General features: G+C 39.7%; 1 protein-coding gene across 4 annotated transcripts in view; it reads right to left on the bottom strand.

The window, feature by feature from the left end:
• The window catches only part of ADGRF1 (adhesion G protein-coupled receptor F1), a 109,302-nt gene that overhangs the window by 16,940 nt on the left and 66,524 nt on the right, over positions 1-25,838 (bottom strand). For 3 of the 4 annotated variants that reach the window (XM_047735080.1, XM_047735078.1, XM_047735077.1), the window contains 7 exons: positions 18,112-18,174; positions 9,165-9,321; positions 7,810-7,867; positions 5,421-5,570; positions 4,030-4,203; positions 2,238-2,338; positions 1,321-1,379 (listed from right to left, as the gene is read on the bottom strand). In XM_047735080.1, coding sequence (XP_047591036.1) covers positions 1,321-1,379; positions 2,238-2,338; positions 4,030-4,203; positions 5,421-5,570; positions 7,810-7,867; positions 9,165-9,233 — 611 coding nt within the window. In that variant the 5' untranslated portion in view covers positions 9,234-9,321; positions 18,112-18,174. The remainder of the gene's footprint in view (positions 1-1,320; positions 1,380-2,237; positions 2,339-4,029; positions 4,204-5,420; positions 5,571-7,809; positions 7,868-9,164; positions 9,322-18,111; positions 18,175-25,838) is intronic. The other variant, XM_047735079.1, reaches the window with a different exon arrangement.

Here is a 25,838-nt window from a genome sequence, read left to right as displayed (position 1 = left end):
AGATTTACTTTAAATCAGAAACATAAAGAATAAAACCTAAATAATTGCATTTCATACATTTATGCCTCCTTTATAATTTTATTTACAAATATTGGAGCCAGCTCGTAAGATATAGGAAATGAAATATGTGTTAGAAATATAAGTAGAAAGCCAGGGCCAATGTAAAGAAAAATATGAATATTGAATGAAAAATTACTGTGAGTTTCAAGTTTGTCTATGCATTCAGTGACTGCAAGGTCAGAAAGGAAAATATAATTCATTAAATAGAACTTGGTATAAGAAAAAAGCAGCAGTGTCTTTCCTAGCATTGAAATATAAAGAAAATTATACACATGGGCCTTTATATAAGAACATGAGATAACCAGAAGGATAATATCCAGGACAGTATATTTATAGCAATGCTGCTGAAAAGTTCCTATAGCTGTTCTGTAAGTTAACCGTGAAAAAATACATATACACAAGAAGTCAAGTTCTCTGACCTCTAAGCCACTTCCTCTATCAAGCAGACTATTCATAGTACTCAATGCACACATGGCTAACTAACCAAATAACTTTTGGAACGAAAGCATAAACAAAAGGATAATTTACTAAATATCTCTTTATTTGCTGTAGACAATGCCTACTGGGTTTTGAGCTATGGTGCATACATGGTATGTATACAAAAATATGATAGTTTACCCCAGGCTTCCCTCATGGATCCCAATTATACAACTTTGTATCTTTGTATCATACCCCTCTGTGCTTGTGGACAGATCAGAACCACCCCTCTGCAGCCACAGCCCTCACCTCCAGCCCTCATCCATTCCCATATACGCATACCATGATCTGCTTCATCCCAAGTTCTGCAACGATGGGGTTGCAGTTCCAATCTCTGATCTATACTTTGGAGAATGCCATTCAGTATTTAAGTTTCCTCTTCTGACTTTAAGAAGCATCACAGAGTTTGTCCAATTTTAGTAAGAATCCTACTAGAAAGACCTGTTCTTCCCTGTTTTTTTGTTTGTCAAGGTCATTTGGGAATAGCACTGGCATTCTGTAGGATGGCTGCACAATTCTGGAGAACCCTTCTCTTTTTTTAAGATTTATTTGTTTATTTGAAAGAGAGAGAGAGAGAGAGAGAGAGAGAGACTGCACAAGGAGAAGGGCAGAAGGAGAGGGAGAGAGAATCTCAAGCAGACTCCCTGCTGAGCTCGGAGCAGGGCTCCATTTCAGGACCCTGAGATCATGACCTGAGCTGAAATCAAGAAGCAGGTGTTCAACTGACTAAGCCACTCAGGCACCCCTCTGGGGATGTCCTTCTAAGGCCATTGTGTTACTTACCGAAATTGGGTGACACGAACTGACTCAAACTCTTGAATTCTTTTGAATATTTCTTTAAGCTTATAAAGAGAAAAAGGGGCAATGTGTTGATTTTTGTCCCCATACAAGGAAGATATTTTAGCAAAAAAATTGATGCAGATAATAAATAAACCAACAGAACCACTGAAGAAAGGAAAAGAGATACCACAGGAGGTGAAGGCATATTATACAAATACAGTTCAAATGACAATTGACAGTTGTATACATACACACACATGTCATTTATTTTTGAGTTGACTAAAAAAGATGGAAGAACCAATTGCTTAGAATTGAAGAACCAATTGCTTAGAATAAGGGATTGGGTGCCAGATAATATAAATTTTTCCAAAATCTCTTTTCTCCTTGAAAAACATAAGCCCTACATTTCCATATGAATTTAAACTGAATATCTGGAAAGTATTTGTGTATATCTTCAGTGAAAATGACACCTGAATCAGAATTATTGACAGACACTAATTTAGTTTTTCTTTGACTTCATTACATAGTCCAGAATTTTTCTCAGTAACTCTGTTTAGCCCCTAACAAGCAAGGCTGCTTTATGGAGCAAATCCAAAATGCTGACAATTGAGCCTAGAGCATGAAAAATTTCCTTTTGACAAATAAAAAACAGAAAATAACCAAGAAGTCTTGCTAGAATATGACTCACATAAATGAGCAAAAGTGAACACAAGAGAAATGGAAATAACTCAATGGCTAAAACTCTCCCAGAAAGAAAATGTTCAACATACGTAAGTTGTGGGCAATGTGATTAACTGCTCTGTAATAACTCATTGAACATGAATAATTAAGAATATGTATTAAATAAACATGCTGAATTGAAAACATCTGAACTTATGTTTAGCCAACAATTTCCTATGTAGAAAGTAGAAAGTGCTTACTTGAATTTCAATTCCAGTGGCATATTTGGAGTATAAAGGAGAAGATGAATTCAAAAGGTCTTTGGCAAATCTTTCATTAATTTTGAAAGTGCCCCAAACCTCTATGGGAAATAAAAAAGGTTTACAGATATAAAAATTATTCACTTGAATTTATTACAGCATAAAATTACAGCAGTACATTTGAAGCCCATCTATTCAACAGCAGTATTTCAATTTCTTCTTGTAATGAATGTTCACCTAAAATAGTATAGGAAGTATACACAAAACTAGACTTTTAAATTGTGGATTTGGAATATAATGAGAAGGTGCTGGTGATCAAGGCAACCTTTTAAGTAGGTAAATGTGTGGTCAACCACATGTGGTTAAGAAAGGCAGTTAACACTGAAATGTGCGCCCATCTAGGCATTGAACTCACACACTGTCCCTATGAAAAGTTTGAAAATAAAAGAAAAAAACAATAAACACTACTTGCTAACTCCAATATACCCCTTGCTTTCCCATTGCTGGTGTTTTTCTGTGCTGGGACTGGTTGTAGCTCATTTTCATATGGACAAACCCTGTTTATCCTGCATTCAGGATCTAGGCAAATGGATCTCCTCTGCAAGACTTCTCCTGCTCCCCAAATGCAAAGATTCTTTCCCACCTCTAAATTCCTACAGTACTCTTTTCATATCCTCTTTACAACCCCTTGTACCAACATATCTGTTTATGAGCATTTCTCATGTTTATAAGAACCCACTCCACTTTGGGGAGACACTTGTGAGTGTAATCCCTGTCTGATCCATCTTTTTATCTCTTCAAGGTGCATCAGACACAGACCTCCTTTCAAAAGGTAGGCTTTCATTCAAATTTATTGAAGAAATTGCCCTGTCTTCTTTCTTGTATTATAGCCTATCCTCCCCAGCTGGGCTGCTAATTCAGAGAGAGAGAGAGAGAGAAATGCTTCATTGTGTCCTCCCATAATTTGCCTCAGATCTGGGTGTAAAGATGGTGTCTAATAAATATGTGTGGCCTTCATGAATTGGCATGGTCCTGGGAAGGGGAACCAGGAATGCCCAGGAAAGCTGAGTTATTTCACATTCTCCCTCTCTTTGCACAGCTCTACCGAATTTCAGAGTTTCAAGAGAACTGATGTAGTCTTTGAGGAAACTTCCTGAAGTCCTTCAAGCCCTGGAGCCCATGTCATTTGGCTCACTTCTTCATCCACTGAACATAAACCAAAGGAGACTTAGCTCTCTCAGCTTCCACTGGTTTCCTAAGCTAGACCTTTACCTTCTGTTTTGTTTTGGTAATGCATTCAGTACACATACTTGTTGTCCATCTAGAACATATATTTCAGTATAATAATTATGTGCTCCTTTCTGCTCTCACACCTCTAGACTTCCCTTTTCTAGAAATCGATGTTGGCAAAAGCAATGGAAAGAAGGCAGGGAAAAAATTGTATTTATTCAAGCAGTTCCCCTACTTGAGATTTCTGTGAATCCCCCTCCATCTCAATAAAATCATAGAATTGCAGAGCTGACCTGGATGAAGTTTGAACTGATGCCCAAATGTCAATTCACATTTCTGAATTTTCTATACTTGTGAACTTCTTGCTGTGTCCAGCTAAGCCTAGTGGGGTATATTGTTATTGCTCTTTGATGACCCTGCAAATACTAGCTCTGCTCAGGGAGACAAAGAGTTAACATGTGGGTGAGAAGCTAGAGTTCCCTCCCTGTGGCATGTTGGGCTCAAGAACCCCCCCTCCTTCCCCCACACCAGACCTCTCTTCCTGGCACCCTTCCATCCTTACTTGTTCTTTCACAGAAATTGATGCTGTGGGTGAGGTTGTTGAGATGACAGTGACAGCTCTGGAGCCCTCCAGCTGTGTGAAGGTAGCATTTCTGGGGATCAAGGCATGAGGGAGGAAACCAGGTGTAGCCATCCTCACAGGCACACTGCAAAACCCCATTCTGGTTGCCACAGTCTGTACCAAAAAAAAACGGAGCTTGGTCTCACAGGATCTTGTTTATAAATTGACCCATGCTGAGTTCTCATCCTTGGCTTTGACTTAGAATCTGGACCAAGTGTATCTCACCAAGAGCTAGAAGGATAAAACTAGGATGACAGTATGTTTAAGGTAAGGATATGTCCAACCCAATAGATTCTGAGCCTGATACCAGACACCTAGCAAACGTAAAATTAAGTGGCTGGGTCTAGTGTCCAAAAGAAGGATGGATGACCAGTAGATAGTCCTTGGAATGGGAAAGAGAAGCAGAAGAGGGTGTGCTAACCTAAAAGTTATTTAAGAGAGATCTAGAAAGTATTTTTCCACTATTTTATTGGAGGCTCCTCCTACCCACCTACTACCATTCTCAGGTAGATTCCATAAGCAAGATGGCAAAATTGAGGAGATGATGAAAAATTCCATCAGTCAAATCTGTATGCTCATTCCCTACTGAATGACCTAAAACACCCATCAAAAGGCTTTCCTTTATAATAGAAAAAAAAATTGGGACAAAGCCATCAGACATCTTTGCAAAAATATGCATTATGATATATAGTGAATGATTCTCACGCTTTGTCATATATCGGAATCACCTGGAGGGTCTCATCCCAAAGTTTCTAATTCAGTAAGTCTGAGATGGGGCTAAGGATTTGCATTTCCATTAAGATCCCTGATACTGCTGCTGTTAATCAGGGCACCACACATTGAGAACTACTGCTTTAGACAAATCTTTTAACATCTCTGAAACCCAGCATTCTGATTATTAGTGCTATTTGTCAATTACTTCTTGCTCTTTTCTGGGCACATAGTAGTATTACATATCCTGGCCCTCTGATGTTGAATGGGGCCATGAAACCAACATGGGTCAATAAGTTGTGAGCAGAATTAACGTGCGTCACTTCTGAGTTAGAGAATTCAACTGCTAGTGTGAAACCCTTGAGTGTTCTATTCCTTCTTGGCTCCAACTGGGTATATGAGATAGCGTGTGATTCATTAGCCTGGATTCCCAAGTGACCACACCAACACAACCCCACTGCCAAAGTTTAATAGAGATATAGCATGAAGAAGAAATAAAACATGTGTTCTTTCAAGTCACAGATATTCTAGGGATGACTGTCTCCATAGCATAACCTAACCTATCCTGACTGCTACCCACCTTCCCCCTTCCACTCCCAGTCCCCAGAGGGCAGATTTACATGTAGTGGCCTTTGCTCTAATAATCTTCACTGGTTTCTGTAACCATAATGATGGAGGTTTCAGAAGCTTCAGAAAATTCTTCACGTCTCTCTTCTCCTTGGAATCTCTATAGGCCACCTGAAGCAACAGCTCATACTCCTGGACTGGGCCTAAAGAGAGGAAGATAGTCAGGAGCCTCCTTTTTCAGTCTGGAAGAGAAATATTGCCAAGGAAGCCACCAGGAAGTGTTCATCACATGTCATCTGGAGGTCACGGGTTTTGCCATGGTGCTTGTTACTGACTTCTGCTCCTCCAATCATTAAGTAAAAATGAGCATCTGGAGGAACACTTGCAGATACCCCATATGTGTCTGATCTATGTTTATTCTCCCAATTTGCCAGGCCAGGGGCTCCCACTCTCCCTGACCCATCCTGGCATCAATCACCCTCCTGACATTACACGGCTCCTCAGGATGTATCCAAGGTCAAGATTCAGGCATCAAGACCCAAGGGAGAAGAGGTGAGAAAATCCTAGTCACTCTTGCCTCTTGCTCTCCCAGCTCTAGCCTCCTTGAAGGTTAAAAAACAAAAAACAAAAAACAAAAAAAACCACCTCCAGTCTCACAATTTCCTCTCCAAAAAGCCACTTTTTTCTACTGTAAAGAGGTTTCAGTAATTAGCCAACTTTGTGTACCTTTCATGAAATGCAAAAGCAAAACCAAACCAAACCTTACTTGAGACTTTATGCACCCTCATCTCAGTCTTATCACTCCTGAACAGCACCTTTTGTTTCCCTAAGGAGAGGCTGTTATGTGTTCTAGGCTCAGGAGACTATGAATTCTAGTAGTATTCTCCCTCCCAGAACTCATTTAGGCACATTTGCATGAAACACAATGTGAGATTTCATGGCATTTCCAGATCATCCCAAACATATCTATGCACTCCAGATTAGGAATGTAAGGACTTCAGAGAAAAAGAGGGAAAAGGTGAACATCCTTTTATTCTGGGTCTCCTTTGACTGCCACTGGTGAAATCTCTTAGAAGTCTCAGACTTCTCAAGACATCCAAGCTTTCTGCAGGGACAAATGAGATGAGGAGCTTCTCTGAGACCATCCCTTTTCTTAGGGACCCAGGGAGCCAGGCAGAAGGGAAATTTATAGAGAAGGAAATCAGTGGATCAGTCCCTAGACTTTTTAGAAGGCAGTTAAGAGGGCCGCAGGAAGTTGGTTAAGTCTGACATGTCTCATAACATGGACAAGAGCTTCCTGTCTGCCACAACTTCCACCATCTCACTTCATGGAGTCTCAGTCCCTCTCTTACTCTCCCCTCTCCTTGCAGGCTGGAACCTGTCCTAGGTCTTGGGAGCCACACCAAGTAGAGAAAGCTAATGGGACTCCTGCTCCCACTGCCTAAGCAGGTAAGAAGTGGGGGAATGGTAGGTGTCAGAGGCACATGGCCCTGGTCCTGGAGCCACACTGACTAGAATTGAATCATTCCTCCAATTCCCTAGCTCTGTGTCTTAATTTCACCATCTGTAAAATAAAAATGACCATTGCGCCTAAATCAGAGGGTCATTGTAAGGGCTTAATCCATCCAATGCACTTAAAATAGTGCCTGGCACCTAGGAAGAGCTCACTAAATGCCAACTATATTTTTACTGTCAGGGAAAATGTTTTCATGGCATTCCAATTTGAATTTTTATTTCATTTTCTGGAGAACTGCAGCCTTGTGTGGTGATAAGTTCAATGACACTATTTGCACACTATTGTAGATCCCTGCCCTGGAGAAAGGCTTTTGTGGACTGACCCAGGAATCTAACAACCATCTGTCTGCATCATTCTTTCCATGAAGAAATACATTCAGTGCTTGAAACATCAGAACAACAAATTAAATTAGGAACACAACCTATTAGTACACTGAGTGTTGTACCCACTAATCGCATGGTTAGGATTGAAATAAGGAAGGAAAAGAAGGGTACAGAATAGTTACTTGCCAGGTATGGAGCAGGATACCATTCCTTTATGTATTATTTAATCTTCACAAATATTTTGCTAGTAGGGATTGCTGTTAGTCTCATTTCCCAGATTTGAGGTGTTTCATAGTGTGTCAAAGATCATACGACCAGGGGATCTCGGTGGCTCAGTGGGTTAAGCCTCTGCTTTTGACTCAGGTTGTGATCTCAGGGTCATGGGATCAAGCCCCACATCAGGCTCTCTGCTCAGCAGGGAGCCTGCTTCCCCTTCTCTCTCTGTCTGCCTCTCTGCCTACTTGTGATCTCTCTCTCCCTCTGTCAAATAATTAAATAAAATTAAAAAAAAATCATACAACCAGTCAGAAACACCACTAAGGTTGAAACCCTGGTCCCTTGGCATCAGGGTCTACTGTACCACACTCTCTAAGGGAGGCTCACCTGGATGCTTTTTCTTATTAACAATGAGTCCTCTTCTTGTGTTGATGCCTCCATTTCTCTGTTTAAAAGAAAAGAGAAATTATGGTAGGGCTTCCTAAGGCCTTGTTGGATCTCCTGGATGAATTGAAATTATGGATCTAAAATCCAAGGTAGGGATGATGGGGAGGTGGCTAGGAAAGGCCTCCCTGAGGCAACTTTTGAGCACAATGCTCAAGGAGGTGGGGAATTGAGGAGCCCTAGAAAAAGAACTTTCCTGGAAGAGGCAATAGCAATGGCCTTGGGGTAAGAATATTCCTAGCATGTGAAGACTGAGGAGGTCAGAGTAGCTCAGTGGAGTGGGTAAGAGGAGAAGGGCAGGAAGTGAGGTCAGAGAGTATCTTCCAAGGAGGTAGGCTGTGTAGATCTTTATAGGGCAATGGTTTAGCTTTTATTTGAATGAGATAGGAACCCACCAGAAAGTTCTGAACACAGGTGAGAGTGTTCTACTTTACTTTTTGGAAGGCTCAATCCTGTAGCCATGTTAAGAATAGACAAGCACAGAAGCAATGAGAGCATCTCAGGAGTAATTGAAAAACACAGGTGAGAGATACTGAAAGTGTGGATCAAGGTGGTAGCCATAGAGGGAGTGAGAAATGTTTGAATTATGGGTGTATTTTAAAGATAAAGCAAAGCAAAACCAAACAAGAGCCAATGGTTTAGGTATGAATTATGGAAAGAGTCAAACATGAAAATCTTTTTTTTTGCCCAACCATCCAGAAGGACAATGATACCACTTGCTGAGATGGGAAAGGAGAAGCAGGTTTGGTGGAGAAAAAAAAAAATCAAGAATTTAATTTTGGACATCTTCAGTTAAGGGGCCTATTGGACACCCAATTAGAGATACCACAGAGATAGTAGATACATGGGTGTAGAGTTCCGGGGAGAAGGTTGAGAAGCAGATGTAAATTTGGGAGCCATCAGGGTATAGAGAACATTAAAACCATGATCCTAGATAAAAGTGTCAAGAAAGTGAGTGTAGTTAGGAAAGAGAGTCCAAGGATTGGCTGTGCCAATCTATGTCTTTCCTTGGTCAAATAAACGATAGGAAGAAATGTGCTGAGCTAGTGGAGCTCTCCAGATGGCTCAGTCTGAGTGCCTTATTTTGCAGTTAGGTCCTCTAAATTCTGAGAGATGAAACTGCTTATCCAAGGTTACACACAGCTAATGTGGATCACATTGAGACAAGAACCCAGGCTTCTGATGCCAAGTCTATTAAATTATGTAGTTCCAGTGGCCTAGAGAGTGATGGGTTTTCAAAGTACAGAGGGGGAGAAGAGAGGTGGTAGAGAGGGAAAACAGGGCATATGCCAACTCACCCCCAGGAAGCCATCTTGGCTTTCAATGAGGGTGAAGAAAGAGATGAACCAGAGCACGTGGACTTGCATCTTCAGTTGGCCTCCCTCCTTCTCCTGGACTCAACATAAACAACTGGGGCCACAGTCTGTGGCTAGACAACGGATGCACCATGCAAGGCTGAGGCACAAAAACAAGAAATTCAAGCCAAAACTTAAAAATGTACAGTGGTAGGGCCTAACTGAGTGTATCAGAAGCCCTGAGTGCTTGATGATTTTTCTACTTCAAGTATGTAGCCTGAGAGACCATTACTTCCACTCCAGTAGCGGAAGTAGTAAATTTCCATCTTTACAAACTGCCTAGAAAATTGCTCAAGAGCTCTCTTCTCGAAGATCACATTTGACTAAACACAGGCTATTTTAAAATCATGACTTGCTTAACTTTGCAACCAAATGCATTTGACATCCAGCCTTTTTATATTTCAAGGTTTTCTTCTCATCTCAGGAAAAACAAGCATTAAAATAACCAAAGATCCCTAGAACCATGAATATAAGGATAGAATCAGAGTGCTTAAGCATAAAGATAATAATGAACAAATCCAGCAAATTTCTTTCTTTATAGTTGATGTAATTATCAACATATTATCCTTGTTTATGCTTCTATCAGAATAATTTGGACAAAATTCAACACATAGTTATGGTCACAAAATTAACTGCATATACCCAGGTTATTTGGTGTCAACAAAAAATAAAAATCATGGTAAGTTAGAACTATTCTGTCCAATATGCTAGCCTATAGTTACATATGGCAATCTAAATTTTAATTTTAACTACAACAAAATGAAATGAAATTTCTCAGTCACACTGTCCACATTTCAAGGGCTCAATAGCCACATGTAGCTAGTGGCTACCAATGTCAGGCAGTGTAGACACATAACACTTCCACTATTTTTTAAGATTTTTTTTATTTTTAAATTTTTAAATATTTTATATTTTTATTATTTTTATTTTTTAAAGATTGATTATTTAGAGACTATTTAGAGAGAGAGAAAGACATGCACAGGGGGAGGGGCAAAGGGAGGGGCAGAGGGAGAGGAGAGAATCTCAAGCAAACTCCACACTAAGTGGAGACCTGGACACAGGGATTGATCCCATGACCCTGAGATCATGACTTGAGCTGAAATCAAGAGGTCAACTGACTGAACCACCCAGGTGCCCCAGAACACTTCCATTATTGCCAAAAGTTGTATTAGTCATGGAATAGTATTTAGCCTTAAAATAGAAGGAAATCCTGTCACATGATACAACATGGATAAACCTCAAGGGCATTAGATTTTAAAAAGAAACCAGTCAGAAAAAGACAAATCTTGTATGATTCCACTTCTTTGAAGTATCTAAAGAAGTCAAGCTCATAGAAATAGAAAGTAGAATGGTTGTTGCCAAGGGCTTGGAGGAGGGGAAAACAGGGACGGACTTGTTATTTAATGTTATCAGGTCAAAAAGTTCCAGAGATATCATGCCCAACATGAATATACTTCACACTACTGACACTGCACACTTAAAAATGGTTAAGAAGGTACATTTGTGTTATGTGGCATTTTAATACCATTTTGAAAAGTCGTACTGGACAGCACTGACAGAAATGAAGGAGTGCATCCTAATGGCCTCTCCATGTTCTTTTACATCTCAGGGGAAACAATGAAAACCTCTAATTCCCAAAATCACTAACCCACCACTAGATTAAGTGTCCTTGATTAGCAGCACAGAAAATGAAAAGGTGGACCCTCCATTCCAGCCTTTCCCTTGTTTCTCAGGTATACCTTAACCCTCATAAAACCCTGCCATGCCTGACAGCACTGCCCCACACTTTGCTCTCTGATCTACAAGAAAATAAAAAAGATGATAGAGACAGGATAAAGAGTACCATAGACATGGCATACATGTCAGCAGAGACCCTTTCCAGGGCTCTCTAGGGAAGCATGAAAAGTAAGCAATGAAACACATACAACTTTTGTGTTTCCCATCTCCCCTTAGGTGAACACTGCTCTCTGTTCTGAGACAGAGGTTTGGGTACAGTAACTTCTAGATCACTAATTCATTCTTCTGCTTCGTTTACCCTAGCTGTTAGAGTATCTAGATTAGATTGGATCTCACTGATAGCATTTTTAAGTTCTGCCAGATAAGTTCTCTTTTCTGCCCTTAGAGAATCTATTCTTCCATTAGTGGTTTTCTCCAACCTAGCCATTGTCTGCATAACTGTTACTGTGAAATCATTCTATTGAGGGATGATTCTGCAGGCAGATATCAGAAGATAAAGGGAAGGGGGAGGGATCCTCTGGGATCTTGCACCAGAGCGCAAAATCCTCTCATGCTGGGAACTGCTTGCAGACTTTAGGGCAACCCCCCAGACTGAAACCTAGAGCTGTGGGGGCACACATGTGAACTGGGGGTGGCTGGCAGTTTTAGAAGCACAAAGGGCAGAGAAGTGCCTGAACCTGGAAATGAAGGTTGGGAGTGTGGCTGTAGGGCACAGAAGCCAGGACGCTGTGGTTTTTAGCAGTACAGACAAAAATGAAGTCAGTGTGGCCTACAGTGCTTACTGAAGAACAGGCTGCGATTTCTCAGTAACTTCTGCTCTGACTCTTGGAAGAGAGTCAGAAAGCCACCAAAGAAAGCCGCCAGAGAACAAAAGCCCCCGCAAACCAGTTTTCACTGAGCCCATCCCCCCACCCCAAAAGGGGGCAGGTCACCTCTGCCAAAATAGCATTGCCTGAGTAACAGCGCAGCAGGCCTCTCCCCGAGAAGACAAGCTAGAAGAACAAGAACAATCCTAAGATCCCTTTAAAACAGGTACATCTTGCTTGGTTTGTGGTCAATAACTTGGACTCTATACATTCCCTCAACCACCCCTCAACAGAATGGCTAAGAAGAGGAACCCTCAAAACAGGAAAAATTCAGAGACTCTGACTTCTGTCACAGAACTAATGGATATGGATATAAGCAAGATGGTGGAAATAGACTTCAGGGTAACAGTTATGCAGATAATGGCTAGGTTGGAGAAATCCACTAATGGCAAAATAGATTCTCTAAGGTCAGAAATGAGAGCTTATCTGGCAGAACTTAAAAATGCTATCAATGAGGGGCACCTGGGTGGCTCAGTGGGTTAAAGCCTCTGCCTTCAGCTCAGGTCATGATCCCAGGGTCCTGGGATCGAGCCCCACATTGGGCTCTCTGCTCAGCAGGGACCCTGCTTCTCCCTCTCTCTCTGCCTGCCTCTCTGCCTACTTGTGATCTCTGTCAAGTAAATAAATAGAAAATCTTTTAAAAAAATGCTATCAATGAGATCCAATCTAGGTACTCAAAAATCTAGGGTAAATGAAGCAGAAGAATGAATTAGTGATATAGAAGACAAACTGATAGAAAAGAAGGAACAAAACAAACAGAAAGGAAAGGAAAGAAAAGGAACAGGAAGAAGCCTGCAACAAACAGTTTAGAATTCATGAAAACAGAATTAGAGAAATAAATGACGCTATGAAATGTTCCAGTGTCAGAATTATTGGGATCCCTGAAGGGGTGGAAAGAGAAAAAGAGAGAGAAAGAGAGGACTAGAAGATATATTTGAGTAAATCCGAGCTGAAAACTTCCCTAATCTGGGGAATGAAACAAGAATTCGTGTCCTAGAGGCAGAGAGAACCCCTCCCAAGATCAAGGAGAATAAACGAAAGCCCCAACATGTAATAGTAAAACTCACAAATCTTAAAACCAAGGAAACCATCTTAAGGGCAGTTGGGGGAAGAGATTCCTATGTACAGAGGGAGGAACATCAGGTAATGTCAGACCTGTCCATAAAGAACTGGCAAGCCAGAAAGGACTGGCAAGACATATTCAGGGTATTAAATGAGAAGAACATTCAGCCAAGAATACTTTGTCTGACTTAGGCTGTCATTTAGAATGGATGAAGAGATAAAGAGCTTCCAAGCCTGGCAAAAACTTAAAGAATATATGACCACTAAGTCAGCCCCACAAGAAATATTAAGGGAGGTTCTATAAAAGGAGAAAGACCCCAAGAGTGATATAGAACAGAAATTTACAGAGACAATCTATAGAAACAAGGACCCCACAGGCAACATGATGACCATAAAATCATATCTTTCAATAATCACTCTCAACATGAATAGCCTAAGTGCTCCCATAAAACATCACAGGGTTGCAGATCAGATAAAAAACAGGACCCATCCATATTCTGTCTACAAGAGACTCATTTTGAACCTAAAGATATACCCAGACTGAGATTGAAGGGATGGAGAGCTATCTTTCATGCCTACAGACCTCAAAAGAAAGCTGTGGTAGCAATTTGCATATCAGATAAATTAGATTTTAAGCTAAAGACTGTAGTTAGAGATACAGAAGGACACTATATCATTCTTAAAGGTATATCCAACATCTAGATCCAACAATTGTACATATCTATGCCCCCAGCATGGGAGCAGCCAACCACAGAAGACAACTGTTAACCAAAATAAAGAAACACATTGATAATAACACATTAATTGTAGGAAACCTTAACACTCTATTCTCAGCAATAGACAGATCATCTAAGCAGAAAATCAACAAAGAAACAGAACTTTGAATGACACACTGGACCAGATGGACCTCATATATATATATATACAGAGCATTCCACCCTAAAACAACAGAATACTCATTTTTCTTGAACACACATGGAACTTTCTCCTCAATAGACCACATCTGGGTCACAAATCAGTCTCAACCCATACCAAAATACTGAGATTATTCCCTACATATCCTCAGACCATAATGTTTTGAAACTGGAACTCAAGAAGCGGTTTTGTTTTTGTTTTATTTTGTTTTGTTTTTCGAAACAAGAAAAAGTTTCAAAGAAATTCAAACACTTGGAAGCTAAAGACCATGCTGCTCAAGAATGTTTGGGTTAACTAGGAAATCAAAGAAGAACTTAAACAATTCACGGAAACCAATGAGAATGAAAACACATCAGTCTGAAACCTATTGGATATGGCAAAGGCGGTCCTAAGGGAGAAATACATGGTCATCCAAGCCTCATTCAAAAAAATAGAAAAATCCCAAATACACAAACTATTTTTACAACTTCAAGAACTAGGGAATCAACAACAAATTAAGTCTAACTCATGCACAAGAAGGGAAATAATTAAGATCAGAGCAGTGACCAATGAATTAGAAACCAGACATACAGTAGAACACATCAACAAAACTAGAAGCTGCTTCTTTGAAAGAATTAATAAGATCAATAAACCATTGTGAGACTTACCCAAAAGAAAAGAGAAAGGACCCAAATTAATAAAATTATGAATGAAAAGGGAGAGATCATGACTAACACCAATTACCAGAAATTATTATCAACAGCTATTGCCAATAAGTTAAGCAACCTAGAAGAAATGGATGCATTCCTGGAAACCTATAAACTACCAAGACTGAAACAGGAAGACATTGACAACCTGAATAGACCAATAACCAGTAATGAGATAGAAACAGTGATCAAAAACCTCTCAAAAACAGAATCTAAGACCTAATTGATTTCCTGGGTAATTCTACCAAACATTCAAAAGAGAAATAATACCTATTCTCCTATTCTCAAAAAAATCGAAACAGAAGGAAAACTTCCAGACTATGAGGCTAGCATTACCTTGATCCCCAAACTAGGCAAAGATCCCATCAAAAATGAGAATTTAGACCAATATCCTTGGTGAACATGGATGCCAAAATTCCCAATAAGATCCTAGCTAATAGGATCCAACAGTACACTAAAAGAATTATCCACCACAACCAGGTGGGATTTATCCCTGGGATGCAACGGTGGTTCAACATTTGCAAATCAATCAATGTGATTGAACACATAAGTAAGAGAAGAGACAAGAACCACATGGTTCTCTCAATTGATGCAGAAAAAGCATTTGACAAAATACAGCCTCTTTTACTGATTAAAACTCTTCAGAGTATAGGGATAGAGGGAACATTCTTCAATTTCATAAAATCCATCTATGAAAAACCCACAGCAAATATCATTCTCAATGGGGAAAAGCTGAGAGCCTTTCCCTTAAGATCAGGAACACGACAAGGATGCCCACCCTCACCACTATTGTTCAACATAGTACTAGAAGTCCCAACAACAGCAATCAGTCAACAAAAAGAAATAAAATATATTCAAATTGTCAAAGAAGTCAAACTCTCTCTCTTCGCAGATGACATGATCCTTTATGTGGAAAACCCAAATGCCTCCACCCCCAAAGTACTAGAACTCATACAGCAATTCAGTAATGTGGCAGGATACAAAATCAATACACAGAAATCAGTTGCTTTCTTATATACTAACAATGTAGCTATAGAAAGAAAAATCAGAGAATCGATTCCACTTACAATAACACCAAAAGCCATAAGATCTTGAAATAAACCTAACCAAAGAGGTAAAGGATCTAAACTCTAGAAACTACAGAACACTCATGAAAGAAGTCAAAGAAGACACAAAGATGGAAAAACCTTCAATGCTCTTTGACTGGAAGAATAAACATTGTTAAAATGTCTACGCTGCCTAGAGCAATCTATACTTTCAATGCCATCCCAATCAAAATACCATCAGCATTTTTCAAAGTTTTGGAACAAACAATCCTAAAATTTGTATGGAACCAGAAAAGATCCCAAATCACCAAGGAAATGTTGAAAAAGAAAACAAAGCTGGGGGTATCATGTTACCTGATTTCAAGCTATATTACAAAGCTGCGATCACCAAGACAGCATGGTACGGGCACAAAAACAGACACATAGACCAATGGAACAGAATAGTGAACCCAGATATGGACACTCAACTCTATGGTCAGATAATCTTCGACAAAGCGGGAAAAAATATCCAGTGGAAAAAAGACAATCTCTTTAATAAATGGTGCTGGGAAAATTGGACAGCTATACTCAGAAGAATGAAACTGGATCATACACAAATATGAACTCAAAATGGATGAAAGACCTCAATGTGAGACAGGAATCCATCAAAAACCTAGAGGAGAACATAGGCAATAACCTCTTCAACATCGGCCACAGCAACTTCTTTCAAGACATGTCTCCAAAGGCAAGGGAAACAAAAGCAAAAATGAACTTAAAGTTCATTTAAAATGAACTTAAATCAACTTAAAGTTAAAAAGCTTCTGCACAGCGAAGGAAACAAGTCAACAAAACAAAGAGGCAACCCATGGAATGGGAGAAGATATTTACAAATGACACTATAGACAAAGGGCTGATATTCAAGATCTATAAAGAATTTCTCAAACTCAACACCCAAAAAACAAATAATCAAGTCAAAAAATGGGAAAAAGACATGAGCAGACACTTCTCCAAAGAAGACATACAAATGGCTAACAGACACATGAGAAAATGTTCATCATCATTAGCCATCAGGGAAATTCAAATCAAAACCACATTGAGATACCACCTTACACCAGTTAGAATGGCAAAAATTGACAAGGCAAGAAACAGCAAATGTTGGAGAGGATGTGGAGAAAGGGGAACCCTCTTGCACTGTTGGTGGGAATGCAAGTTGGTGCAGCCACTTTAGAAAACAGTGTGAAGGTGTCTCAAAAAATTAAAAATAGAGCTTCCCTATGACCCAGCAGTTGCACTACTAGATATTTACTACAAAGATACAGATGTAGTGAGAAAAAGGGTCATATGTACCCCAGTGTTCATAACATCAATATCCACAATAGCCAAACTGTGGTAGGAGCCAAGATGCCCTTCAGCAAATGAATTTTATGAAATTTATGTATGGATTTTATGAAATTGAAGAATGTTCCCTTCTTATTCATTCATCTTATCCATAAGAAGAATGGATAACATATGATCCATATATACAATGGAATATTACTCAGCCATCAGAAAGGATGAATACCCAGCTTTTACATCAACATGGATAGGACTGGAGAGATTATGCTGAGTGGAATAAGTCAAACAGAGAAAATCAATTATCATATGGTTTCACTTATTTGTGTAAGGAATAGCACGGAAGACATTAGGAGAAGGAAGGGAAAAATGAAGGGGGGGTAATCAGAGGGGGAGAGGAACCATGAGAGATTACAGACTCTGAGAAACAACCTGAGGGTTTTAGAGGGAGAGGAGTGGGGGGATGTATTAGCCTGGTGATGTGTATTAAGGAGAGCACGGATTGTATGGAGCACTGGGTGTTAAATGCAAACAATGAATCACGGAACGCTACATCAAAAATTAATGATGTAGTATACAGTGACTAACATAGATAATAAAAATAAATAAATTTAGGGGTGCCTGTGTGGCTCAGTGGTTTAAGGCTCTGCCTTCAGCTCAGGTCATGATCTCAGGGTCCTGGGATCCAGCCCTGCATCAGGCTCTCTGCTCACTGGGAAGCCTGCTTCCTTTCCTCTCTCTGCCTGCTGCTCTGCCTACTTGTGATCTCTCTCCCTCTGTCAAATAAATAAACAAATAAATAAATAAATAAAAATCTTTTTTAAAAAATTAATTAATTAATTAATTAAAAAATATCATTCTCACTTTTTCTCTACTTCCAGGGAAAACATTTTAATGTCAGTTCCTGACACTGAGCACTGTTTAGACTATGGTCTTTAGTGCTGGAGCCCACCCATGCATGTGGGTATGACCTATCTTCTCCTCATGCCAGGGCCTGCTTCCAAATGGGAGGCATGGCCCTTTTATGGTTCTTCCTCTCAATCATTTCTCTCAATCTCTCTCTCTCTCTGAAAAATCTTCTTTCTCCCTCATTTTGTCTAGGCTTGAGACAGTAAACCCAACTCAAGGAGGCCTAGATGACGGCCTGGGCATTGTGAGGAAACACTCTCTCATACTCTTGGTTTGTTTATCCCCTCTGCCTCCCATGTGGAGGGTGTATTCTGGGCTGTCTCCTTGGACTTGCTAGAAATGACAAATTGTTACTTACGGTAAGGGTTTCAGACCAGTGATTCCCAGTCACTGCTCTATAGGCCAATCATGAATAGTTGGACTATAAAAAAAGGAGGAGGAGGAAGGGGGGGGTGGGGAGAGTGTGGGGAAGAAAGAGGAGGGAGAGAAAAGAAAATATTTGGAAGCTCATAAGAAAATAGAGGTGCCCCCATTCCACCCTAAATCCTACTAAACCTTAGACAGGCCAGGCCCAGCCGTGTGCATAATTAAAGCAACCGAGGGATGCTGACCTCTAGGCAAGTTTAAGAATTGTTATTCTAGACTGGTTCTGGGATAGAAAACAGGAGTTCAGCTCTGAGGCCAAGCCTGTGATTTGGATTCTACTGTGGCGTTTGGAACCAAAGCTCAAACTAATCAAAATGTTTTCTTTGCTTCCTTGGTACATACATCTCCTTCTGGGGTAAGGTGGGAAGACTCAATTTCAGGTAAATGACTAATTTTGTTTAGTGTTCAGTATGTGCCACACAATATTTGAGACAATATTCATTGTTCAGAATTATTTGTTGTATTTCTGAAGTTCAAATTTAACTTGTAAACGGGCATCCTTTATTTGACAACTAGTCAAAGGTGGGAAAATAATGTTTCAAGATGAATGGGACCCAAGCACTGTGGCTGGATTGCCCAGGGCTCAGGTACCAGCTTTGACATTGATCAAGTGGGTGTCCCCTGACATTTTCTCAGGCTTTCCATACCTCAGTTTCCTAATCTGTCTTATGGAGGAAATGGTATTAATTCAAAGATTTGAATGCATTATTGCATGTATAGTACCTAAAACAATGTCCGGCAGGTGTAAGCCTCAATTACGGTTAGCGATTCATACTAGCATTACTAAATTTTAAATTCATCACCATTATTTATAATTACTTGTTGAATTGTGCAAATTTGACTTCAGTTGTGAATCAAATTAACTCACCAAATAAAAGGTGCTTCCAGGTCAATGGCCATCACGATATAAATGGAAGGATGGACCCCAGTTTCAAGGTAATAAAAATACATTGTTATAGTAACTGAATTATCTGACTCAAAAGAGAGTCCTGGACAGTGTGGATGTCAAGAAATGTGTGTGTGTCTATGTGTGCCTGTGTGTGTCTGTGTCTAGGGTAATCTTAAATCCCACCTAACTTTGACTTTATTAGAGGCAATCCTCATGGTATTTTCAGCACTTCCCTTCAAAGCTGAAAGTGTCCTGATTATTAAAAACCTTCTCAGAATCTGTGTGCCCCTGCTGCAGACGAGGATTTGTTGTTGACATCAGAGTACCTGTGTTTATATCACTCCCCCTGCGGCAGCTGGGGGCCGATGATGCCTGACCCACAGCTGTGTTGGCACCAGCTGCAGTGGGAAGGCTTGGCCACAGTAGAACCCCCCTCACTTCCTTGAATTCATTCAAGTGAATTCATTCTTGATAATCCCTGTCCTTCAGTTTGCAGAGAACAATCATTAGGATTTGCTACTACGCCTCTAGAGAAGGCTGTCCATTGTCTCTCCATTCTTCCAGTTACGTATTTTTGGGCTCCAAATATTATTTATTCATGTCAACAGTTGTCACCTTATCAACAGTGGTGCTGAGTTGGAACTGCTCACACCTACACTTCCCAGCATTTGCAGCAACATTCTAATCTTAGACCCTGTTGCACACTTGGGCCGCTTTCCTGGCACTAATGTTTATGGGACTGTTTCTTCCTCTATAAATAGAATTCCCAGTAGAGTTGTCTCCCTCCTCTCTGTTTTGGACTCACAGGGGCATAACACACACACACGTGTGCGCATCTGCATGAAACAGCAGATCTCCAATTAGGATCTGAAGGACATAATGACTCAAATAGAACCGATCGTTTTTACCAGCAAAGGACCTGTAAAAGCTTGGTTTTATTTCACGTTTTATTTTATAACGTTTTGGTAACACTTTCATTGGATTCTGTCTTTGTGGAGAAATCCTTGGGCCTTTTGCCTTTGAGACAAGTTTCTTTATGCTCCTTTAAGTGGACAGATCTAGTAGAAGTCAGGTGAAAAGGTAGGTGGGGACAGAAAAGACAACCAATTCACATCTGGAAAAATACTGGGAGGTTTGATGAATCTTCAGCTAGGCACCCTTCTTCTGGAAGAACTACAATTTAGTTACCTAAAATCTGTGAGTATCTATATAAATATGTGTGTATAGTACAATTTTAAGCACATATTTTATATTTTAGCATGTTGTAGCAACATAACGGAAAAGAGCTAGATGAATTAGAACCTAGCCCCAGGTTTGTCTCCCATCCGTCAGAACTTATGAAAGTTAAAGGGAAAAAAAAAGTTGGAACTCAGTTTCCTCTTCTATAAAATAAGCAATAGTATAAGCTGAGCTCAGATCTACTCACATTCAGATTCTATGCCCATTTCCCACATGTTAGATGCCCGTTTCCCAGTTTCTCTTCGGGTATAATTTATTTAATTATTCTTTTCTTTAGTGTCTGTCAGCCATTAAATCTAAGCTGGGAAAGAGTAACATGTTTTCCTGGGGCTTATACCTGTTTCCTCCTCAAACTGGTTATTACAATTCTGCAATATCTGGTGAGATGGGCTGAGCACCTACTAAGAATAAAGTCCTTGAGTTGAGAAGAATCTTAGAATCATAAGGCTGAAAGAGACAAAAGGAATGACCTAGCTTGTCATTCGTTCTCCAGGATGCTAAATTCTAATTTTACCAATCAGCTAAACTCTAATTTGTTCAACCACTGGATATTGAGCGCCTCCAATTTCCCAGGCACAGTGCCAGACATGGGGGAGTTCACAGCACGGGCAGTTCACACACGCTAGCTCCGCCCATTAAGGGAAACTCCAAAAGCAGTTCTCCAGACCCACTTCTGAAGACAACTGCTGGGTGGCTGGGGTCTCTTTGTTCCCTATTTTATTTTATTTTTAAAATATTTTATTTATTTCATAAAGAGAGAGAGAGAGAGATCACAAGTAGGCAGGCAGAGAGAGAGGAGGAAACAGGCTCCCCGCTGAGCAGAGTGCCGGATGGGGGGCTTGATCCCAAAACTCCGAGATCATGACCTGAGCCAAAAGCAGAGGCTTAACCCACTGAGCCACCCAGGCACCCCTGTTCCCTATTTTAAACCCTGCAGTATTTCCTTGAATGGATCTCCCTTCAGAGTCATTGTGTGACCTACCTCTTCACTGGATCCCCTTCGATCCCCAAATTGAGAAATATTTTTTACAAGTCTGTGTGTCCTTTCTCACTCATGGGAACTTTGGCTGCAGAACTTTCTCGTATTGCTGGTGCTGTCAGCCTGGCATGGCTGTGTGCTCCCCACTAACAAAGGTTCTGTACTTTATATCTCAGCAAAGATACAGGATGATCTATTGTTCTTAGCTCATCACCCAACCCTTCTTCCCACGCGCTGGTAGAGTTCGTTTCCCACAGACAAGTTCAGCTCAGTCCCATTGTAAGAACCTGACTGCCAGCCTCAGGGGTTGGCTCTTTTCCAACCCCTTGTAACTGAAGATCTTCTCCTGTCATTCATGGTTCAGTAGAGCCAACATTAGTACCAAGCTCTTAAAGGACGATTAATGGCATTCCAGAGAAGATGCCAGTTGTTTCTTCCAGCCAAACCTTCCGCTCAGCAGTGGGGACCCAGCCTTCCGGGAATCCCCAGGTCAGGTTTCTTTCCCATCTTCCCCACATGACTCTGCTTACTTAGAGCAGGTAAAAACCCATGGAATTTGAACTTCCTCTTAGATTGTTCCCTTGAAAAAGTACTTGAATCGCACTTGAAGGAGGTGATGGTTAGGTTACATAATAAGAAACAAGAAAAATTCGTTGTAATTCACTAAATGTTCGCATATGTATCCATTTGGTTGTTTTGGCAATCTTGTAAAGAAAGTGGGGATTATTTCCATTTCACGCTTGCCAAAAATGAGAAGGGTCACTTTAAATTTTAAATAAAAAGAATTTATCAACTATTTCTTTAAATTTCTCTCCCCAAAGAATCTAATATTTCTCTTGGACTCTGAGCCAGTGCCTTTTGTTGCTTGGGATATGATTTTAATAAGGTCCTGATTGTTCATCTAATGCCCATCTGAGTTCCTTACAAAACTTCTTTGTTCAGGAAAAAGAAGAATATACATTTCAAATCTATCCTCCTAGCAAATGTGAGTGTCGTCAGTGTCTAAGGATGAAAACACACTTTATCAGGCCTATTGGAAAGAACCAGAGAACTGGTTTGTGGCATCTTCTATGCTAATTTTCAGATTGAAGATGCTACAGGCTGTTCTTGGGTTCCTTTCTAAACAAGAGTAAAACTGATATCCAACTTTCATTCAAGTCTTAGACTGATAAATCTCAACTATTTCAAGTATACTAAAAGACATTCATTCTTTGTTTCCCTATGCCTATTAACAGTATTTTCATCATAGCTTCCTAATGAATAAAAGCAAGATTCCCAATCATATTCCCCAAATTATTCTACTAGACAAAAAACCAGTTTCCTGGCATTCCACCTATCCTGCAAATATTATGTCAGTCCATACTCCAAAGCCTCCCAGGCCCCACACTATGTTCAGATAAAGAGCACACACATCATGGTGGCAAATTCGTTATTTGGACTCCTACAATCTGCCCTCAAATGTTCCTCCTGTTAAGCTTCTTCTTGTGGGTTCTTAATTCTGGGCAACCTGGGATTTTTCCAGGTTTGAGTAAAGTGCTGCTTCAAAAGGTCTACACATTTTAAAATTTTGATCAGCATGGCCAAAATGCCCTCCCCATTTGTACCCATCTACACACTCCAGGGAGGCGTAGAAATGCCAATGTCATCACACTGTCCCCAGTACCTTTTTTAATGTTTGCCGACAAAAAGGCAAACTTTTTGTCTAATTGTTTTAATTTCCATGTCTGATTATCCCGAAGAGTATGCCTTCTTTTTTTTCAGATGTTTATTAGTCATTTGTATTTTTTTTTTTTCTGGCTTGACTTTTTAAGTCACTGTTCTAAGTTTTTCTATTGGAATGTTTACTTTTTCTTAAGAACTGCTTCTTTGGAACTTTTATATAACATGGATATTAGCTCTTTGTCACTTCCATTATAAATTCTGTTAAAATTTTTTTAACTTCCTGTGTTCTGTACAAGAGCTCATGAAATCACATCCGTCACTCCTTTCCATTATGTATTTTAAACTAGGGATCATGCTCAAAAATCTTTTTTATAAAAGGACTGTAAAAATATACATATATTTTCTTCTAAACCTTCTTTAATTTTAAAATACATTTAAACTTTTAATCCTCCTGGAGTTACTTTAGGTTTTGGTATGAAATAAGTGTTTACTTTGATTTTCCTTCAAATGAACAACCAATTATCCTAACTACGTTTCTTGACTAAACCATTCTTTAACAAGACAACTTGATAATTCTTTATCAGTTTTAAAGGCTACCTTCATTGTATAATAAAATTCTGACTTCAATATGTATAAATTCTACCGCTGTGTCTTTTCTTCTCCTATTTACTTAATTGGTACCTTGGTCAACAACATCATACAGTGTTATATGATTAAGAAATATATCATTAAATTTCTTATGAGAAACAATTAGCCTGATTCTCTAAGACATTAAGCTAGGGAAATCTTCAAGCAAAATTGAGCAAAACTACAAACACAAGTATGCAGGGTTTTCATGGAAAATATAATCTGCTTAATACAAAGTCTCTTTACCCAAAATTTGCAGGTGTGGATCTGTTCCATTGTGACAAGTTACCTAATACCACTAATTTATAGTAAATGCCTGCTTATCCCTAAACAATAAAGGAACTTCTACAATCAGCTTTTTTAAATGTTATCTTATAATAAAAAAAGCAAACAAGGAAATTATCTTGGACTTTAAAGTCTTCATTTGAAAGGGCTTTATTTAAAACAAAATGAAAAAACTAGAGTTTCCAAGGTGTGTGGGCCTCAGAGATCAAAAATGGACATTAGCACTGAGGATCTGGAGACCTCACAGGGTCCTGAGAAGCCCCATCAACAAGATTTAATTCCAGTGTGCACAGTTTGAGGGCTACATACCTCACCACTGTTCTCCTCCTTACATACCATTTATCCAACCAACTGTGCACGGGGAATTTACTACAACTCCATGAAATACCAGGGCACTTTCCCACTTGTTAATTCTCATGGATTTTCATTCTCAACATTGCAGAATTCCAGGTTTCCACCTGCCATCAGACAGGAGCCTCTGAGACTCTCTGTGGCTTGCTGGGGGGCAGGGGGTGGGGTGGGAGGAAACCTTCCCTTCCCCATGGGTTTGGACACTGTGGTTGTAGATTTCAGCAAGGCTGGAACCAGCGGGGCGTGTGAGAGATGATGTGTCAGTCCATGATGCTATAGACCTTTTGCACTATCCCCCCAAGTTTCTATATTATTTTCATAACTATTAAGATCAGGTTTCTAGCTTGTCTCGGACTGGACATGGAGACCTGGACATCCTGTGAGCACTTCCCTACTCACACACAACTCAAACTCCGTGATGTTTGGGAACAGGGTTTCCCCTTTTCTGGAGCTATGGGTATTTCCTGCCAAAGAACTTTAGAAAGAGAACAAGGTAGAACATTGTTAAAGTTGCAAATACGTGTTTAGATTGGGTGGAACATGGTTTCATAAGGAGTGGCATTCAGCAAAACTGAGAATTTAGCGAACCCATCCCAAGGATGCCACTTGTCCATCTTCTGAGCTCTTCACCCTCATGACACACCCTTATCACTGGTGACACCCTTCAATAACCTGGACCCTCTTGCTGCTTCCAGCTTGCCCTCACTCCCAACCAAAGTACTAAAATTAGTCACTTATACCCTAGTTTAAATGAATGCGCTCATTTATTTTTTTCTAGGAGGAAGGTTGCATTCCTTTAATTGTGGAATGAATGACATCAGAGGGCATATGGATGCAAGTCTGGTGTTCCCCTTACCTTCAGCACAACAAGAGATAAATCCTATAATGGGAACCCTATCCCTACTTGAGAAAGAAATTAAATTTACTCTCTTTTTAGAGAAGTAGGACATGCACACCTATGAGGCATGTCAACAACAATTCTCATCAATGTGTGGCTGTGCACAAAATAGAAGGGTCTGCAAGTCAGCCAGAGAAGCTTCAATATGCATACACGCATTTCAAATCTTAATTTAGATCTTACTTTAAATCTCGATGCTTATTGCCACCATTCTACAAATGAAGTAAGCAGGGCACAAAAAGCTAAAAAATGTGCTCAAAGTTATAATACTTGCTAATAGTTGAATAAAGTGTTATTTTTGTAGCCATTTTTGTAATACTGTTTTGAATTTTGGTTATGATTGGATAATTAGCGGTGCTTCTATTACAGGGAAAAATCATAAAAGGCTGTGCTAATATTTGAATAAATTATAAAATATGTGTTTATCTATTTTTATTATTTCTTTTCTATCTGTATTTCCCACCTATGTGTGTTATTATCAGAATTCATTTAACGGATATCATCGTGGAAAAGCCACAGGCATCATTTCTCCGCATCTCTTCCACTTTGATCTTCTTTCTGTACTTTCTTCAGTAATTTCCCAACATCTAGGATATTGGGTTTACACAAATGGATTTTTCTTTAAAAAAGGAAAGAAAAGGAAAAGGAAAAGTTGCCAATTTTCAAGGCCTGTCAGAAAATACAGTGTATCACTTTGTATTTATTACGGGGAAGGAACGGAGAAATGAT

The sequence above is a fragment of the Lutra lutra genome, chromosome 6 (assembly GCF_902655055.1).
Source record: "Lutra lutra chromosome 6, mLutLut1.2, whole genome shotgun sequence".
Lineage (NCBI taxonomy): Eukaryota > Metazoa > Chordata > Mammalia > Carnivora > Mustelidae > Lutra > Lutra lutra.
The sequence above is the reverse complement of the archived record's forward strand: the minus strand, read 5'-3'. Positions and strand labels throughout refer to the sequence as shown.